A 13,773-nucleotide genomic window follows, 5' to 3' on the forward strand; every position below is an offset into this window, starting at 1 on the left:
TTTTTGATGACAACATCTACCGGCTTGTACATACTCGCCACATCAGGCCCTTTAGCTGAGCAGCACCCGTATCTCACCACTGGTACGGGGAAACATATCCCTCAAACCGGGTTCCTGGTCCTCGTCTTCCTTGTCTTCGTCGTATGTGAGATCATCAGCAGCCATCATCTTGGCCTCCACAACCTCAAAGTCCTCACAGAACTTGCCGGCTGCTTCTTCCGTGATGTCCTGTATCATTTTTCTGTTGCGCAGCCGCTTGATGTTTTCCGATGCATCAATGATAGCAGACGGCAAGAACTCGTCGAGTTGCTGACTGGCTGCCACGAGTGCGTCCGGCTTGAACGCATCCAAGTCAGGAATGGTCTTGAGACTTTCTGGCGAGTCGGTAATCCCTTCAAGCGCATTGATGAGGGTGATGAGACCAGATTCATGGACCAAGTACTGGTGTTGGTAGTCTGTCAATTTGGCAACATGCTCATCGATTGTATCGTCGATGTCGCTGACCCGCTCGCTAGCGAATGTATACTGAGAGAGGACCTCTTTAGCCGCAAAGAGGCAGTTGATGGCGAAGATGGCGCTATCAGGCAGTTTCATTCCTTTTTGCAGGTTCTCGCAACCATTCAAGAATGGATCCAGAGATTCCGCAAGTACAGTCTGGAATCCTTGCCCGTTGTCATCCGTTGCGGCAAATGAAGTATCGTAGCTTTTCGCAAGTACTCGAAGCATTTGGAGTGCATCCTCCAGGAATTCGGGGGCGGACAGATCGGCTGGCGCAACAGCGAGGTCGCTCTGGACATTGGCGACGTAATCTCTCATATTAGCACGGAACTGTCGCATCGCAGAAGCCTCTAGTGTATCAAACACATCCAAGACATCGGAATCTGCTCCAAGTAGCTTGGCAAAGGTTCCTTTATAGAAACCAATCAAGTTTGCGATCTTGTAAGCAAGGGTTGCATCGTCGTGACTCTGGACAACCTGTTCGGTCCGCTGCCTCAAAAGACGTGCCACACCCGTGAGATCGCGGCTGACGAGCTGATTTAGGGCTTTCCGTCCGTCGAAGACTTCTGCATCCTCATCGCCTCTCAGCCACGGCTCACTTTCAAGACCTGCTTGGATAGAACGTTTGATCTCATCGCCGTCTGAGATGAACAGGTTCTCGAGCGCCTCCCTCTCGGATACTGTCGTGGAGTGTGCCCACGCGAGCATATCTCCAACATAGCGGAGTGGGTCGTGGGCATGAAACTCGATCGGTTTGGTGGCTATGTGCTCTTCTGATGTCGATCCGGTCAACGCAGCGTGGAATGAATCAGATAAAATGGCTTCTCGTGCCTCGGCAAACGAGTCTAGGCAGCTTTGGAACAAAGTTGGACGTTCAGCCAGCACGCGCAGAGACCGGCGCACAGAAGCACTGATCTGTGGGTTCTCTAGATCCAGTGTCTTGAACTCGCGTTGGATCCACCGATACAGTTTTTGGAAGGCTGAATTGAGTTGCTTGGAGCTCTGCTCCAGCACTTCCAGGCCCAACCGCTGGTCCTCGGTCCCGAGCAGGACTTGACAATCGTGATGTATCTTCTTTACGCGGGTCAAGACCTGGAAAAACTCCTCATTGACAGGCTCAGCAGTGGAGGTCAGGATAGTGGCGTCTTCTTCCGATATGAGGAAGTGAGTGGTGAAGGCGTTCAGAATCTGCTGCTTAGATTCGACCTGCTTCCTCTGGGTTATGAGGCTTGTGGCTTCCTCCAGGACGGGTCCGGTTTCTCTGTTGGCAGCTTCAATATGACCGCGCATATCCGCGCAGTACGTATTCAGGCTACTGATAGCAGTCCCGATACGTTTCAGTTGCTAGTGGAGATTAGTCCGATGTTCTTGATACTTGGTGTTCTATCATACTTCCGCAACCTGGCCAAAGTCCTTGATAATCTCGCCATTGCACTCGATGACATCCTTCTGCACATCTAAACGCAACTGCCGTCGTGTTTCGGCGGTGTTCTGCACGCCACGCACATCCAGAGTTTCCAGGGCATCGCGGATTTCCAAGTCGGCGTATGATGCAGAGAGCACGCTGGTGATCCTACTCGAGAGGGCATTTGTGCCTCGCGATGCAGGGGCTACGGATGGAGAGGACGGGGAAGTGCCATTCTGAGAGGCGGGAGTTGCTCGCTCCTGGAAGTAGCTCACCGACATGACTGGATGGGTGTTGTGACTTGGGCCCCGAAAGGTGTCATATCGGGCAGACGAGCGGCAAGTGCAGCCGAGCCTTATCGATATCGGTCGCGTCACCTGCATGCATGCCATGTGCTTCAGCGATAACCGCGACCATCACTCATCCTACCCTCTATCACGCTGGTATGGTCACTGACTAGGATTACGTCAGTGCTCATGGAGGCTCGTCTTGACTTTTGGGATCACGCCTTCGGTCCTCTGACCACTCTTGCAGCCTCCAAACGCCCTCAACCCAGCGCAGCACGGCCACGCGCCCCGCCGTTGCCTGAGCGCACCACCACTGTCCGACCATGATGGCGTCTAACCTACTTTCTAAGCTTCTTCCCTCTGCATCGGACGAAACATACGAACGCGAACCTCTTGCTGCCCGCGACCGCCGCAGCTCCACCTCGACCGACGAGCGACACGAGATGGACATCGACGAGGAGAACTTTGAGGCTCGCTTTGAGGAGCAAGACCTCGCACATCTGCTCGAAGAGGCATCCTCAAGTCAGATGACGACCGAGAGCCGCGCTGTCTCCCCGGAGGCCAAACGCAACGCACCACCCGGCATCAATACAGCGAGTCGCATGCCGGCTTGGAGGCAGCCCGCGCCATCCCGCACTGTGCCCTTGGATGACGATGACGACGTCCCACAGTCGTTACTTCTCGAAGGAGGACATGAGCCGGGGCCAAGTTCGACTCAGCGCGGCGAAGGCCTCCCTATGCCAGTACCTGGCCCAGCCACACGACAAACACGGGCGCAGTGGGATGCTACACGGAACCAACAGCGGCTGCACGACGAGGATGGGAACAGCGCACCTTCGCGGCCGTGGGGACATACCAGTAGACCTGGGCATTTCGCCGCCGACCGCAAGGAGAAGGCCTTGTGGCTGTGGGTGAATCAGATGGACCTGGACAACTATATGACCGAGGTGTACGATTACTTTGTCGGCTGCGGCATATACTCCATCCTCCTAGCCCGGGTTTTGACGCTCGCTCGGAGCGCTTTCGTAGTCGGCTTCATGACGTTCCTTGGCTTCTGCATCGACTACTCCAAGTTGCCAAAGAGCAACAAGCTGGAGCAGGTCTTGGTGCCAAAGTGTGCAGCCAAGTCAGTAAATGCGTATGACGTAATCACTTCCCAGCTGACATGATACAGGATCCATGGAATTTGGATATTCGGCCTCTGGGTCTTCATCATCTATTGGCTGTACACGTTCTACAACCTCTTTACCGATATACCCCGGCTCCGAGCAACGCACGACTTCTACCACTACTTGCTCGATATCCCCGACCGCGACATACAAACCATACAGTGGCAGCAGGTGGTGACGCGCATCATGGCTCTGCGGGACTTGAACTTGACCACCGCCTCGAACCTGTCTCCGCAGACGCGCAAGTTACTCGATTCGAAGAGCAGGCAGCGACTAGATGCTATCGACATCGCGGGTCGCCTGATGCGTCGTGACAACTATCTGATCGCCCTCTTCAACAAGGAGATATTGGATGTCACCGTTCCGCTTCCCTTCCTTGGCAATCGATACATCTTCTCGGAGACCACGAGATGGCACGTCAATCTCGCCATCATGGACTTCGTCTTCAGTGGACCGAACGGCCAGTTCAACCCTGACTTCCTAAAGGAGCGCAACCGCCGAGAGCTCGTAAAGAGGCTGAAAACTCGCTTCTTCTGGACTGGCATCATCAGTATCCTCTGCGCACCTTTCGCTGTAGTATTCGTGCTTGCTTCGTACATGTTCAAATACTTCACCGAATACCACAAGGACCCAGGCCAACTCAGTAACCGCGACTTCACTACTTTCGCTCAGTGGAAGTTCCGTGAGTTCAACGAGCTGCCTCACTACTTCGCCCGCCGCCGTAACATGGCTTATCCGTACGCAAACCTCTACCTTGCCCAGTTCCCTAAAGACAAGACCGAGCAGGTCTCATCATTTGTCGCATTTATTGCTGGCGCCTTCGCATTCGTCCTTGTGGTCTTCACTCTTATGGATTCGGAGCTCTTCCTCAACTTTGAAATCACACCGGGCAAAACAGCTATCTTCTGGATCGGTATTCTTAGTACGATTTACCGTGTCGCACGTGGAAGCAGCCCTCAAGACGACCAGGTCGCAGATCCATCCTACTACCTCCAACATGTCATATACCACACGCGCTATGAGCCCGAGTCGTGGCGTGATAGGCTCCACACCGACGAAGTTCGCGCTGAATTCGCTCAACTGTACCAGCCCAAGATTGTGATCTTCGCCGAAGAGATACTCAGCATGATCATCACACCTTTCCTGCTTATGTTCAGGTTACCAGCCTGCAGCGAGCGTATTGTCGACTTCTTCCGCGAGTTCTCGATTGTAGTCGACGGCCTAGGCGTGACATGCTCGTACTCCATGTTCCCCTCTACAAAGACCACTCGCAACGCCAACAACATCCCGGCAAACGGAGCTGCTGCCCCAAGAGAAGATCCTGACCTCCGGGAAGACTACTTCATGGCCAAGGACAACAAGATGATGGCATCCTACTACGGCTTCCTGGACACATACCAGAACCCCGGACGTGGCTACAACGGTCGTCTCCAAGGCCGAAGCCAGTTCCACCCTCCGCCACAGTTCCCCAATACCTTCGGTTCCATGTCGCAAACTGCTCAGCCCGTAGAAATGGGTGCCAGAGGAACGAGCAGAGGCCCGACTGGCCGCCAGAATCTCCAGCAGAGGACACCGAGACATAGACCAGGTGCTAGGGACGAACCTATGAATTCTGTTCTTCTGGATCCTCACCACCAGCCTTCTTCTGCGTCTATACTACGCGGCTCGCCACGTCAGGCAGCGAACAATAGATATCGGACGCCGTTGCAAGCTGTGCCGGACGCACCTGGCCCGTCGAATATACGCATTGAGGAGGAGAGTACACTGGGTGACTCGTGGCGAACGAGTCGGCTTGCACAAGATGACGATGACGAGGAGGAAGCACCGGGCAACAATCGCGGAGGTGTACTACAGCTCTTGCAGCAGTTTTCTCGTGCGCAGGCTGAAGGCCGAGGCGCTGGTGTTGGTGTTTGAACTACACGTTCATATTGCATTTGCCTTTGGTTATATGGGAATAGGCAGGCGTTTTCGATTGGAGTTGCTGGGTTGGGAACTTATACCACTTTTAGCATCGGACCATTACTAGTAGAGATCAATAGCAATCATTCGAGCAACAAACAAACATCATGCTGTATCGTGACGTCTCGGACGACAACCACCATAAACCGCTCATCAGGAACATCCCTTCTAAGAAGTGACGTATGCAATCAGTAGTTGGATGACTACAATACACAAACACAATCATGGGGACACAGCGTTGTTGTATCATTTGTCATTGTCCGGCTGTGTCTGGTCGTTCTCTACAGTTACACGCCGCAGATGTTCACCCTCCAGCCTTCATCCTGACTGATGAAGAAAGCAAATCACGCCGTAACCGAATTCCCATTGGACCCATGATGTCATGCACACAACTCATCCCTCAATCCAAAACCTAAGCAGAGGACTCGAAAGCCTCAGGGAAGCGACGGATGTTGTTGGCGAGGTTGCCCTTGTTGCGGAGGAACTGGACGTAGGCACCGTCGATCTTGACCTTGCCCTCTTGGCGGAGGTCAATGTACTCCTGGCGCTTGAGAGGAGTGAAACCCCAGTTCTTGGAGACAATGATCTTCTGGCGACCGGGGAACTGACAACTAATTAGCACACATCATCTCTGACGTCATTTTCAAACATACCTTGTACTGGCAACGCCTGAGAGCCTCAAGGGCGACGGCGCGGTTAGAGTCCCTTGTCCGGACGGACATGAGAATCTGGCCAATGTTGACACGAGCGACAAGACCGTTGGGCTTGCCGAAAGCGCCACGCATACCCGTCTGCAATCTATCGGCACCAGCGCACGACAACATCTTGTTGATACGGACGACGTGGTAGGGGTGGACGCGGACACGGAGATGGAAGGATTCCTTTCCACCGTTCTTGACGAAGTACTTGTTGGCGCAAATACGGGCGGCCTCGAGCGCCTCAGAGGACAGCTGCTCGTACTCGTTGGAGACCAAGTGGATGCAGAGAGGGAAGTCGTCTACGTTGGCCTTCTTGCGACCAAGGTCGAAGATGCGGATCTTGGCATCGGGAACACCACGGTTGAACCTGCTCTTGGGGTACTACGGCCCAGTCAGCCTGTTATCCTCCTCTCGCGATATCTCCATCGTGACGTACGGGCTTGTTCTTGCAGTAGCGGTAGCAACGGGCGGGACGGCGAGCCATTGTGACGGTTGTTCCTGCTTTGAAATCAATGAGCGGGTGTCCAGGAGGCGCGGAGAATGAGGGCGAGCGCAAACTGGTGCAGCTGTCAGTAAGACGTCTTCCAGCGGAGAGAAATGCGACAGCCGTACGTACCTTACCCTGTATTTATGGTGTTAGTAGGAGGTGAGTGTCAGAGGCGTCGAGGGAAGTCGTCGCCGGATTGCTAAGCGAATATTTGCCCACACGAACGCTACGGCCTGAGTAAGCTAGCGCCCCATCCGATTTCAAAGCACCCGCCACGCCGCTTCCCAAGACAGCGAAAGTGCAATTCTGGGGTGCGCGCAGCGACGTGATTAAGGCACTCGTGCTTTATGATAGCATCCTATATTATAACTCGTAGTTGTATCTTCAAATCCACACAACTTGATGTTCTGTGCACCCTCATGGCGTCTGTTTGTGTGCATTACAAATCAGAAATACCGAGCGACCTCGCATAGCCGATACAAAGAAGCAGGTTCCAGCAAGTTATGCCCAACACGAAACCCAAAAGCATCCAAAGTATAGTCTAGCAGTAGGTCAAGGAGCTAAGACCTCTTGCGTGCTTTCGATGCATTGCATAAAGATGCTCGTCTACGTAATCTAGAATGAGCACTGGAAGTCTGTCCAGAAAGAATACGCTATGATGTTTCGTATAGCATCAATGCAGACCTCGTCGTATACCCTCAAGACGTGGTATACTCAGAGCTGCGCACCCAGGACTGGCGCATAATAAACCTGCGACAGTTTGGTCTGTAAGCACTAGTGTAACACAAGGACGTGCAAGTATGCATGAATGAGTCACGTCACAGGTGCAAATGTGGACCGTCAGGATGGCTCATGAAATCTTGCATTCATTGGATATCATCGAGGACATAGCTTTCGCCATGCCTAGGTATCATGTCTAACTGCGCCCCTTCCATTTGTCATAACACTCTAGTTCTCGGTGTTCTGGGACAGGATGTCGGAGTCACCTGTCAATGTGTTAGCGGATATCATAGTGCAACCAGAAAGGGAGATACATACCGGCATCGAGGATGGACATGACGGAGCAGCGGAAGAGCTTACCGCAAGCAGTGCCCAACTCAATCTAGACTGGTATTAGCTGATTGCTCTCCGAAGCCATGTTCAGACCTCTTCTCAGAGCCAGCCCTCGAAGCATACCCAGCGCGCAGGAGCTCGTTATCGTCGCGTTCTTGTGTATGTTCTACCACAGCTAGGAACTAGAGAACAACGAGTCTCGTAGCGCTCAGAGTATCTTGTCGTTAGGCAATGAGAGCGGACGGGGTGCGGTACGTACGTTGTTGCCGGAGAAGTGGTGGACGGAGGTCTTGGACAACATGGCGTAGTCTATGACGAATTAGCGATTGCGCATGAAGCCCAGAGAAGATATGCTTACACTCGAGCTCAGACTTCCTCAGAGGAGGGGTGTTTCCGGCAATGATGACGAGCTTGGCCTTTCCGGTGCGCAGGCTCTTGAGGGTAGACTTGTAGCCGAGGGTGACCTTACCGGACTTCATCACAAGCGCCAGGCGCGAGTTGATGGAGTCGGCGGTTCTCTTGTTCTTCTTGGGGGCCATCGTTGCTCGTAGGAAGTCGAATGTGGTATTCCTAAAGGGTTGTTGAGCTCCGGTCGTGAGGGTTGTCGAAAGAGAATTGGGGTGGTAGCGCGACGCAAAATGCTTTGTGCGCCAAGAGTTGCGCAACGCTAGTGACTCAGCCGACCCATCATGCCAGCACTGAACACCCCATCTTCATGACTTGTGCGAGAGTCAAAGTTGATGGTGAGTTATTTATGTGCTCATCATGAGAACGCCTCCAAAACAATGTTTTGGGTGAGTGACAATGCCATGATAGCGCCAAAACCTCGCATTAGATTGTATGCGCAACTTCAGCTGCCCTGCTGACTTTACCGTGTATCTCATCTGTTGCATTGGTATGTGAAGTTGTTACAAGGCATTGTTTAGATATCCTATCTAGTTTATAATATTTACTGTCGACTCCTAGCACCCAGTACATGTAGACAGATGTCTGCAGACAAACAACGCTTTCCAACATGGTATCATTGCATCTTCAGGCGCCGTTAATCAAGACGCATGCCACAAACTCCTCTCACTCGCAACTCTATCAAGCCTTCACCATAGTGCACTTTCGATATTTCGGGAATATGCTCATGCTGCTGCTCTTTGCGCCCGCCCTCCTCGGGTCGGTGCACTGACAGCGCCGGGCCTATTCAAGGTATACTTGGCGAAAGCCCTTGCCAACGCCTTCTTTGCGCTGACCTTCTGTGATCCGACAAAGGAATCAACTGCAACAGCAATGGCGCGATCAATGTCTACCGATGCGACATAGTCGGAGAGACGCATCTTACAGAAAGACTCTGCGATACGTAGGATGGCTTCGAGATGGCGAACCTGTAGTTGTGAGTGAATAATTTACTGACGCAATGGTGTGAACTTACGGTGATAGGATAGGCTCCAGTTGCCATAGACTCTCTGCGCATGTCTGCGAATAGACGGGCAATCTTATCTTGCTCAATCTGGTAAAGCTTGGGTCTGCACTTCTCCCTCGCGTAAAGAATGTACTTCCTCAACAGATCTTGTGGAATCTCACCCTCCTTGATTGGTGCGTCACCGTCGACTTCCATTTGGTCGTCGCCGTTCTGTGTCGCCTTTGCCTTGTCAGAATATCCGTATGCTGAGTTGACAAGTGGGTGAGCACGGCCGTGAGAGTTCACAACGAATTTGGCCAGACGTTCATCTTCTGCTGGGTCAACAGTGTCGCGTACGACACACAGAATGTCAAATCGAGACAGGATAGGCTCGGTGAGCTCTACGTTCTGCGAGAAAGGAATTGTTGAGTTGTATCGACCACCAATGGGGTTGGCAGCTGCTACGATGGAACAGCGAGCTTGAAGGGTTGTGACGATACCAGCCTTGGAGATGGAGATAGTCTGTTGCTCCATGGCCTCGTGAATGGATGTTCTGTCCTGGTCATTCATCTTATCGAACTCGTCGATCAAACAGGTACCCTTATCGGCAAGCACAAGCGCACCACCCTCAAGCGTCCACTCGCTAGTCATGGGATCACGACGGACGGAAGCAGTAAGACCGACCGCGGAAGCACCCTGACCAGTGGCGAAGACAGCACGATGGGCGGTCTTTTCGACATACTTCAGAATCTGAGACTTGGCAGTACCGGGATCTCCAAGCAACAAGACGTTGATGTCACCACGGATCGAGTGACGACCAGGAGCTTCTTTGCTGACACCGCCAAACAGAGAGAGTGCTACAGCAGTCTTGATGTCAGTGTGTCCGTAGATGCTTGGGGCGATCGAGTTGATGACTTTGTCCACAATGCGAGGATCCTTGGACAGTCGTCGAATCTCCTTCTCATCGTCTTCGGTCAACCGGAAGCCAGCCAGCTGGTCGTGAGACTTGACAACGTAGTTGGCCTCCAAGATAGTTGCAAAGACTGGGAAACCGTTCTTGTTGTTCAAAGCCGCATCGTAGTTGTTACGGTAGATGCCGGTGACTTCAATCTCCTCGCCAGGCTTTGCCGAGTCGATCAAGTCCCAAAGAAGGATGACCTCCCGATGACGGGGCAAACGTCCTGCCGGCACAGTGCCTGGAGACTCTTGTAGAGTGAGCTTTTGGTAGTTTCGGTAGACTGTCCGCTCGGAGTTCACTGTGAAAGGACCGCGTGATTGGCAGTTCTGGCAGAAAGAGATCTTGACCTCAACGTTTGAATCTTGATGGAAGGGACCCAGAGTGACACCGCACTTGGTACAGTCAAACTTGACGTATTTGAGTTGAGGGAAGACTCCGCTTCGGCGGGTGACGACTCCACTCACACGAACCAGACTGTTGAGATGCGATTGACGGAGCTGGCGGAGTGTATATTGAACAGGTACGTCGGTGATACGGACGTGGATCTCGGAGTGGATACGCTCGTAGTCTGGGTAGTGGAGGAGAGCGACTTCCATGGCCACCTGGTCGAAGATCTTCAACATCTCAGTGGGCGTGTTGGCCAGCCAGTATGCCAAGGTAGCCTTTTGCTCGGCAAGGTGGTCGAATGAGACTTCCAAGGACTCAGCGTTGACCTCTCCCAAGGTTCGGATGCGGGCTCCGTATACTGAGTGACCGTGCTCGTCGGTGTATTCTGTCAGGAAAGACTTGAACTCGCGCGCGATGGTCCTGGCGACTTGAGGTTGGGCCACCCAATCTGTCAGGGTGTTGGCCTTCACATCGGTGAGGGCCTCAAGCGTCAATTCCTCGTTCATGATATCGTTGTCCATGTCCATGTCGTCTTCTTCGTCATATCGATTCCTCCGAACACGACGACGTCCCATCAGACCTGCCAGGCCATCCGTTTCGTCTTCGTCTGGCAGGAAAGCAGCGGGCATGCGACGTCTAGCCTCCCTGTCGCGGGCATTAAGTCGCGCATCAAGCTCTCGCCTTTGCGCGAGACTTAGTTCTTCATAGTCTCCTTCGTCATCGATGCCCTGGCCTTCATAGGCATCGTTCTCTCGGGCTCCGTAGTCGTTCTCGAAGTCGTCGGCGAACAAATCAATTCCTTCCGCCTCTTCTGCGTCTTCGTCCAGATCGTCTACGTCGCGAATGATGTCGTCATCGTCGAGCATGTCTGCATCGTCGTCTTGTGGGAGCATAGGTGGTGACGAGGCCATTGCTGTACTTGATTAGCCATTGCTGTGTCGCATGTTTTTGTCGCACTCACGGCTGGACGGCGGATGCGCCGCTGAGGAGGGGAGATCGTCATCGTCCCTTGCGCGTTTGTTGCTCCTGCTGCTAGGGCCTACGCCACGGTTTGCGGACGACATGTTGGAGCGAAGGGGTGGTGGTGGTGAACTAGTGTTCGTCAATATCCTGTTGTTGTGGTAAAGAGGGGCTCGTCGTTGCTCGGCCTACGAGTCTCGTCGAACTCTGAGACACATACCTCATGTTCACTTAAAGCACGGTTCTTTACTGGTATCACCGGGATAAAGTAAAATGATATGGGGCTGCGAAGCGGGGTTGAGGGTGCGGGAGAAGGGGTAGTAAGGGCCAGCGACACGACCGCGTCGCGCTTTCCTTTTCCACGCGTAAAGTGGTGATGCGGTAGCCAATCAGCGATCAGGCGCATCCAGCGCCTTCCTCACTGCTCACACCAAAGTTTCCCACGCACTTCCACGACCGAATTTACTCTGCTAGTATCTCGCATTCTGAAGAATATTGATCTTGTGCTCTACATCGAATTGCTTTCCATCTCGAATTAAGTGGTTGCGCGTTATCGCAGTCATGGCGGATTCCCAGTCAACGACCATGTCCGAGAAGCCGCGCACCAGCAGCATATCGCAAGCATCGGAGAGCTCACAAACAGCGGCTGAGTACGTGTCTTCCATGCTCTTGTCTGTATGGAGACTAAATCAATTCCGTCAGCTTTATCAAAGAGCAACTTAGCCTCGAGGCAGAAGCACGCGAGGCTCTCCCCTACGTCAGTACCCACATCCTCCGAATGCGCCTCGACTGACAAGAAACAGCAATTCGATACCTGCACACGCGACCTCGGCCCTCTGCGACAGAGCCTTTACGCATGCCTCACCTGCAACCCCGCGCCCGCATCGTCTGCCCAGCAATACACTCCAGCAGGCGTCTGCTACTCATGCTCCATCTCCTGCCATGGCGAACACACCCTTGTTGAGCTTTTCAACAAGCGCAACTTCATATGCGACTGTGGAACTACCAGGATACCGGATATGACGCCATGCACGCTTCGTCTCAACGCAGAAACTGGACGTAAAGGCGATGTGACGGGCGAAGAGCCAGCCAAGACGAACAAGTACAACCAGAATTTCAGGAACAAATTCTGTGGCTGCGGCGAGGACTATGATCCCCAACAAGAGAAGGGCACCATGTTCCAATGTCTCGGACTTGGGACTTGCGAGGAGGGCGGCTGTGGTGAAGACTGGTGGCATCCTGAATGCCTCGTAGGCTTCACTCGGGCGGAGTACAGCAAGATGATCGAGAAGCCCAAAGTGGAAGAGAAGAATGACAAAGTAGATGCGATGGAGACCGACAAGCCCGCAACAGATGACACCAAGACCAACGGGCACGCGGACGAGAATACGGCATCACTTCCAGCGAACATCGCAGCTGCAGTGACAAATGGCAATGGGGTTGATGGCAACGACATTGCAGCATATGCTGGCGCAGAAGAGGACGATGATCCACCACTTCCTCCAGGCTTCCCTGAAGAAGACGACTTCGATCACTTCCTCTGCTACAAGTGTGTCGAGGCCAATCCATGGATCAAACAGTACGCTGGCTCAACCGGATTCCTCGCACCAGTCTATCACGACAAAGCCATGGCCCTGTCTCATGCCCAGAAGTCAACCGCCCCAGCTCCAGAGGAGACAAATGGCGACTCAAAGAAACGCAAAGCTTCCGACGAAGACGAAGAGCAGCAGACATCATCCCACCTGACAGCTCCAGCTCCGGCTAAGCGCCAAAAGTCCGAAGATCCAAGCGGCACACTCTCCAGCATCCCCGAAGACACAACGACGCTGCCCATAACCCCCAAGAAGCCAGAATCACCAGAAGGCCCAAAGCACGCTTCCCTCCCTCCTCTTCCTACAACCGCACTCACAACGCCCTTTTCCCTCTTCCTCAAGCCCGACTTCCGCGACCACCTTTGCCACTGCGACGCCTGCTACCCACACATAAAAGCCCACCCGCAACTCCTCGAAGAGGAAGACACCTACGAGCCCCCCGTCTCCGAAGACGGAGAAGAAGGCGGACAGTCCGTCGGTACAGGAAGTATCCTCGACCGTGGCGAAGCCGCCTTTAACAACATGGACCGCGTGCGTGCTATCCAAGGTGCAATGGCGTATGCGCATCTCAAAGACAAGGTCTCGGCGTTCTTGAAGCCGTTCGCTGAGTCCGGTCAGGCTGTTGGGGCAGAGGATGTCAAAGCGTACTTTGAGAAGCTGCGAGGTGATGCGCAGGGTATTCAGGAAGCTGCTGGCGATGCGAAGGCCAATAGGGATGATGATGCGGAAGGTGGGGCTGAGGGTGGTAGCAGGAAGGAGCAGAGTGGGTATTAAGTGTAGACTTATCTACTCGAAGTGTTGAAGATGTGAAGGCGAGATTTGTGAGAGTATGCATTGCACCCTATGTGCAAATGATCTCCAGCTAGCTTGAAATTGGATACTGCACTTCATCGCAGCCAGTAACCAAGCTATCTTCATGCTTCCGAATGT

At 53.3% G+C, this 13,773-nt stretch overlaps 5 protein-coding genes across 5 annotated transcripts; 2 read left to right on the forward strand and 3 right to left on the reverse strand.

Annotated features, from left to right (window-relative positions):
- Positions 1-51: 51 nt before the first annotated feature.
- On the reverse strand, positions 52-2,184 carry COG6 (Golgi transport complex subunit 6; the record flags this gene model as incomplete). Its single annotated transcript, XM_049391181.1, has 2 exons — positions 52-1,842; positions 1,891-2,184. The coding sequence occupies 2 exons, from the start codon at positions 2,182-2,184 to the stop codon at positions 52-54; spliced, it is 2,085 nt and encodes a 694-aa protein (XP_049241213.1).
- Positions 2,185-2,516: 332 nt separating this feature from the next.
- ATG9 (autophagy protein atg9) lies at positions 2,517-5,273 on the forward strand (the record flags this gene model as incomplete). The annotated part of the gene is made up of 2 exons (XM_049391182.1): positions 2,517-3,316; positions 3,365-5,273. 2 exons carry the CDS (start codon positions 2,517-2,519, stop codon positions 5,271-5,273), a joined length of 2,709 nt encoding a protein of 902 aa, XP_049241214.1.
- Positions 5,274-7,451: 2,178 nt separating this feature from the next.
- On the reverse strand, positions 7,452-8,095 carry RPL30 (60S ribosomal protein L30; the record flags this gene model as incomplete). The annotated part of the gene is made up of 4 exons (XM_049391183.1): positions 7,452-7,489; positions 7,542-7,605; positions 7,816-7,865; positions 7,915-8,095. The coding sequence occupies 4 exons, from the start codon at positions 8,093-8,095 to the stop codon at positions 7,452-7,454; spliced, it is 333 nt and encodes a 110-aa protein (XP_049241215.1).
- A 591-nt stretch (positions 8,096-8,686) lies between these two features.
- Positions 8,687-11,355, reverse strand: MCM2 (MCM DNA helicase complex subunit; the record flags this gene model as incomplete). The annotated part of the gene is made up of 3 exons (XM_049391184.1): positions 8,687-8,929; positions 8,977-11,204; positions 11,253-11,355. The coding sequence occupies 3 exons, from the start codon at positions 11,353-11,355 to the stop codon at positions 8,687-8,689; spliced, it is 2,574 nt and encodes an 857-aa protein (XP_049241216.1).
- Positions 11,356-11,836: 481 nt separating this feature from the next.
- Positions 11,837-13,617, forward strand: J4E84_008615 (uncharacterized protein; the record flags this gene model as incomplete). Its single annotated transcript, XM_049391185.1, has 3 exons — positions 11,837-11,901; positions 11,954-12,008; positions 12,055-13,617. The coding sequence occupies 3 exons, from the start codon at positions 11,837-11,839 to the stop codon at positions 13,615-13,617; spliced, it is 1,683 nt and encodes a 560-aa protein (XP_049241217.1).
- Positions 13,618-13,773: the final 156 nt, after the last annotated feature.

Source organism: Alternaria hordeiaustralica (assembly GCF_023758085.1).
Source record: "Alternaria hordeiaustralica strain BMP 2776 chromosome Unknown scaffold_22, whole genome shotgun sequence".
NCBI lineage: Eukaryota > Fungi > Ascomycota > Dothideomycetes > Pleosporales > Pleosporaceae > Alternaria > Alternaria hordeiaustralica.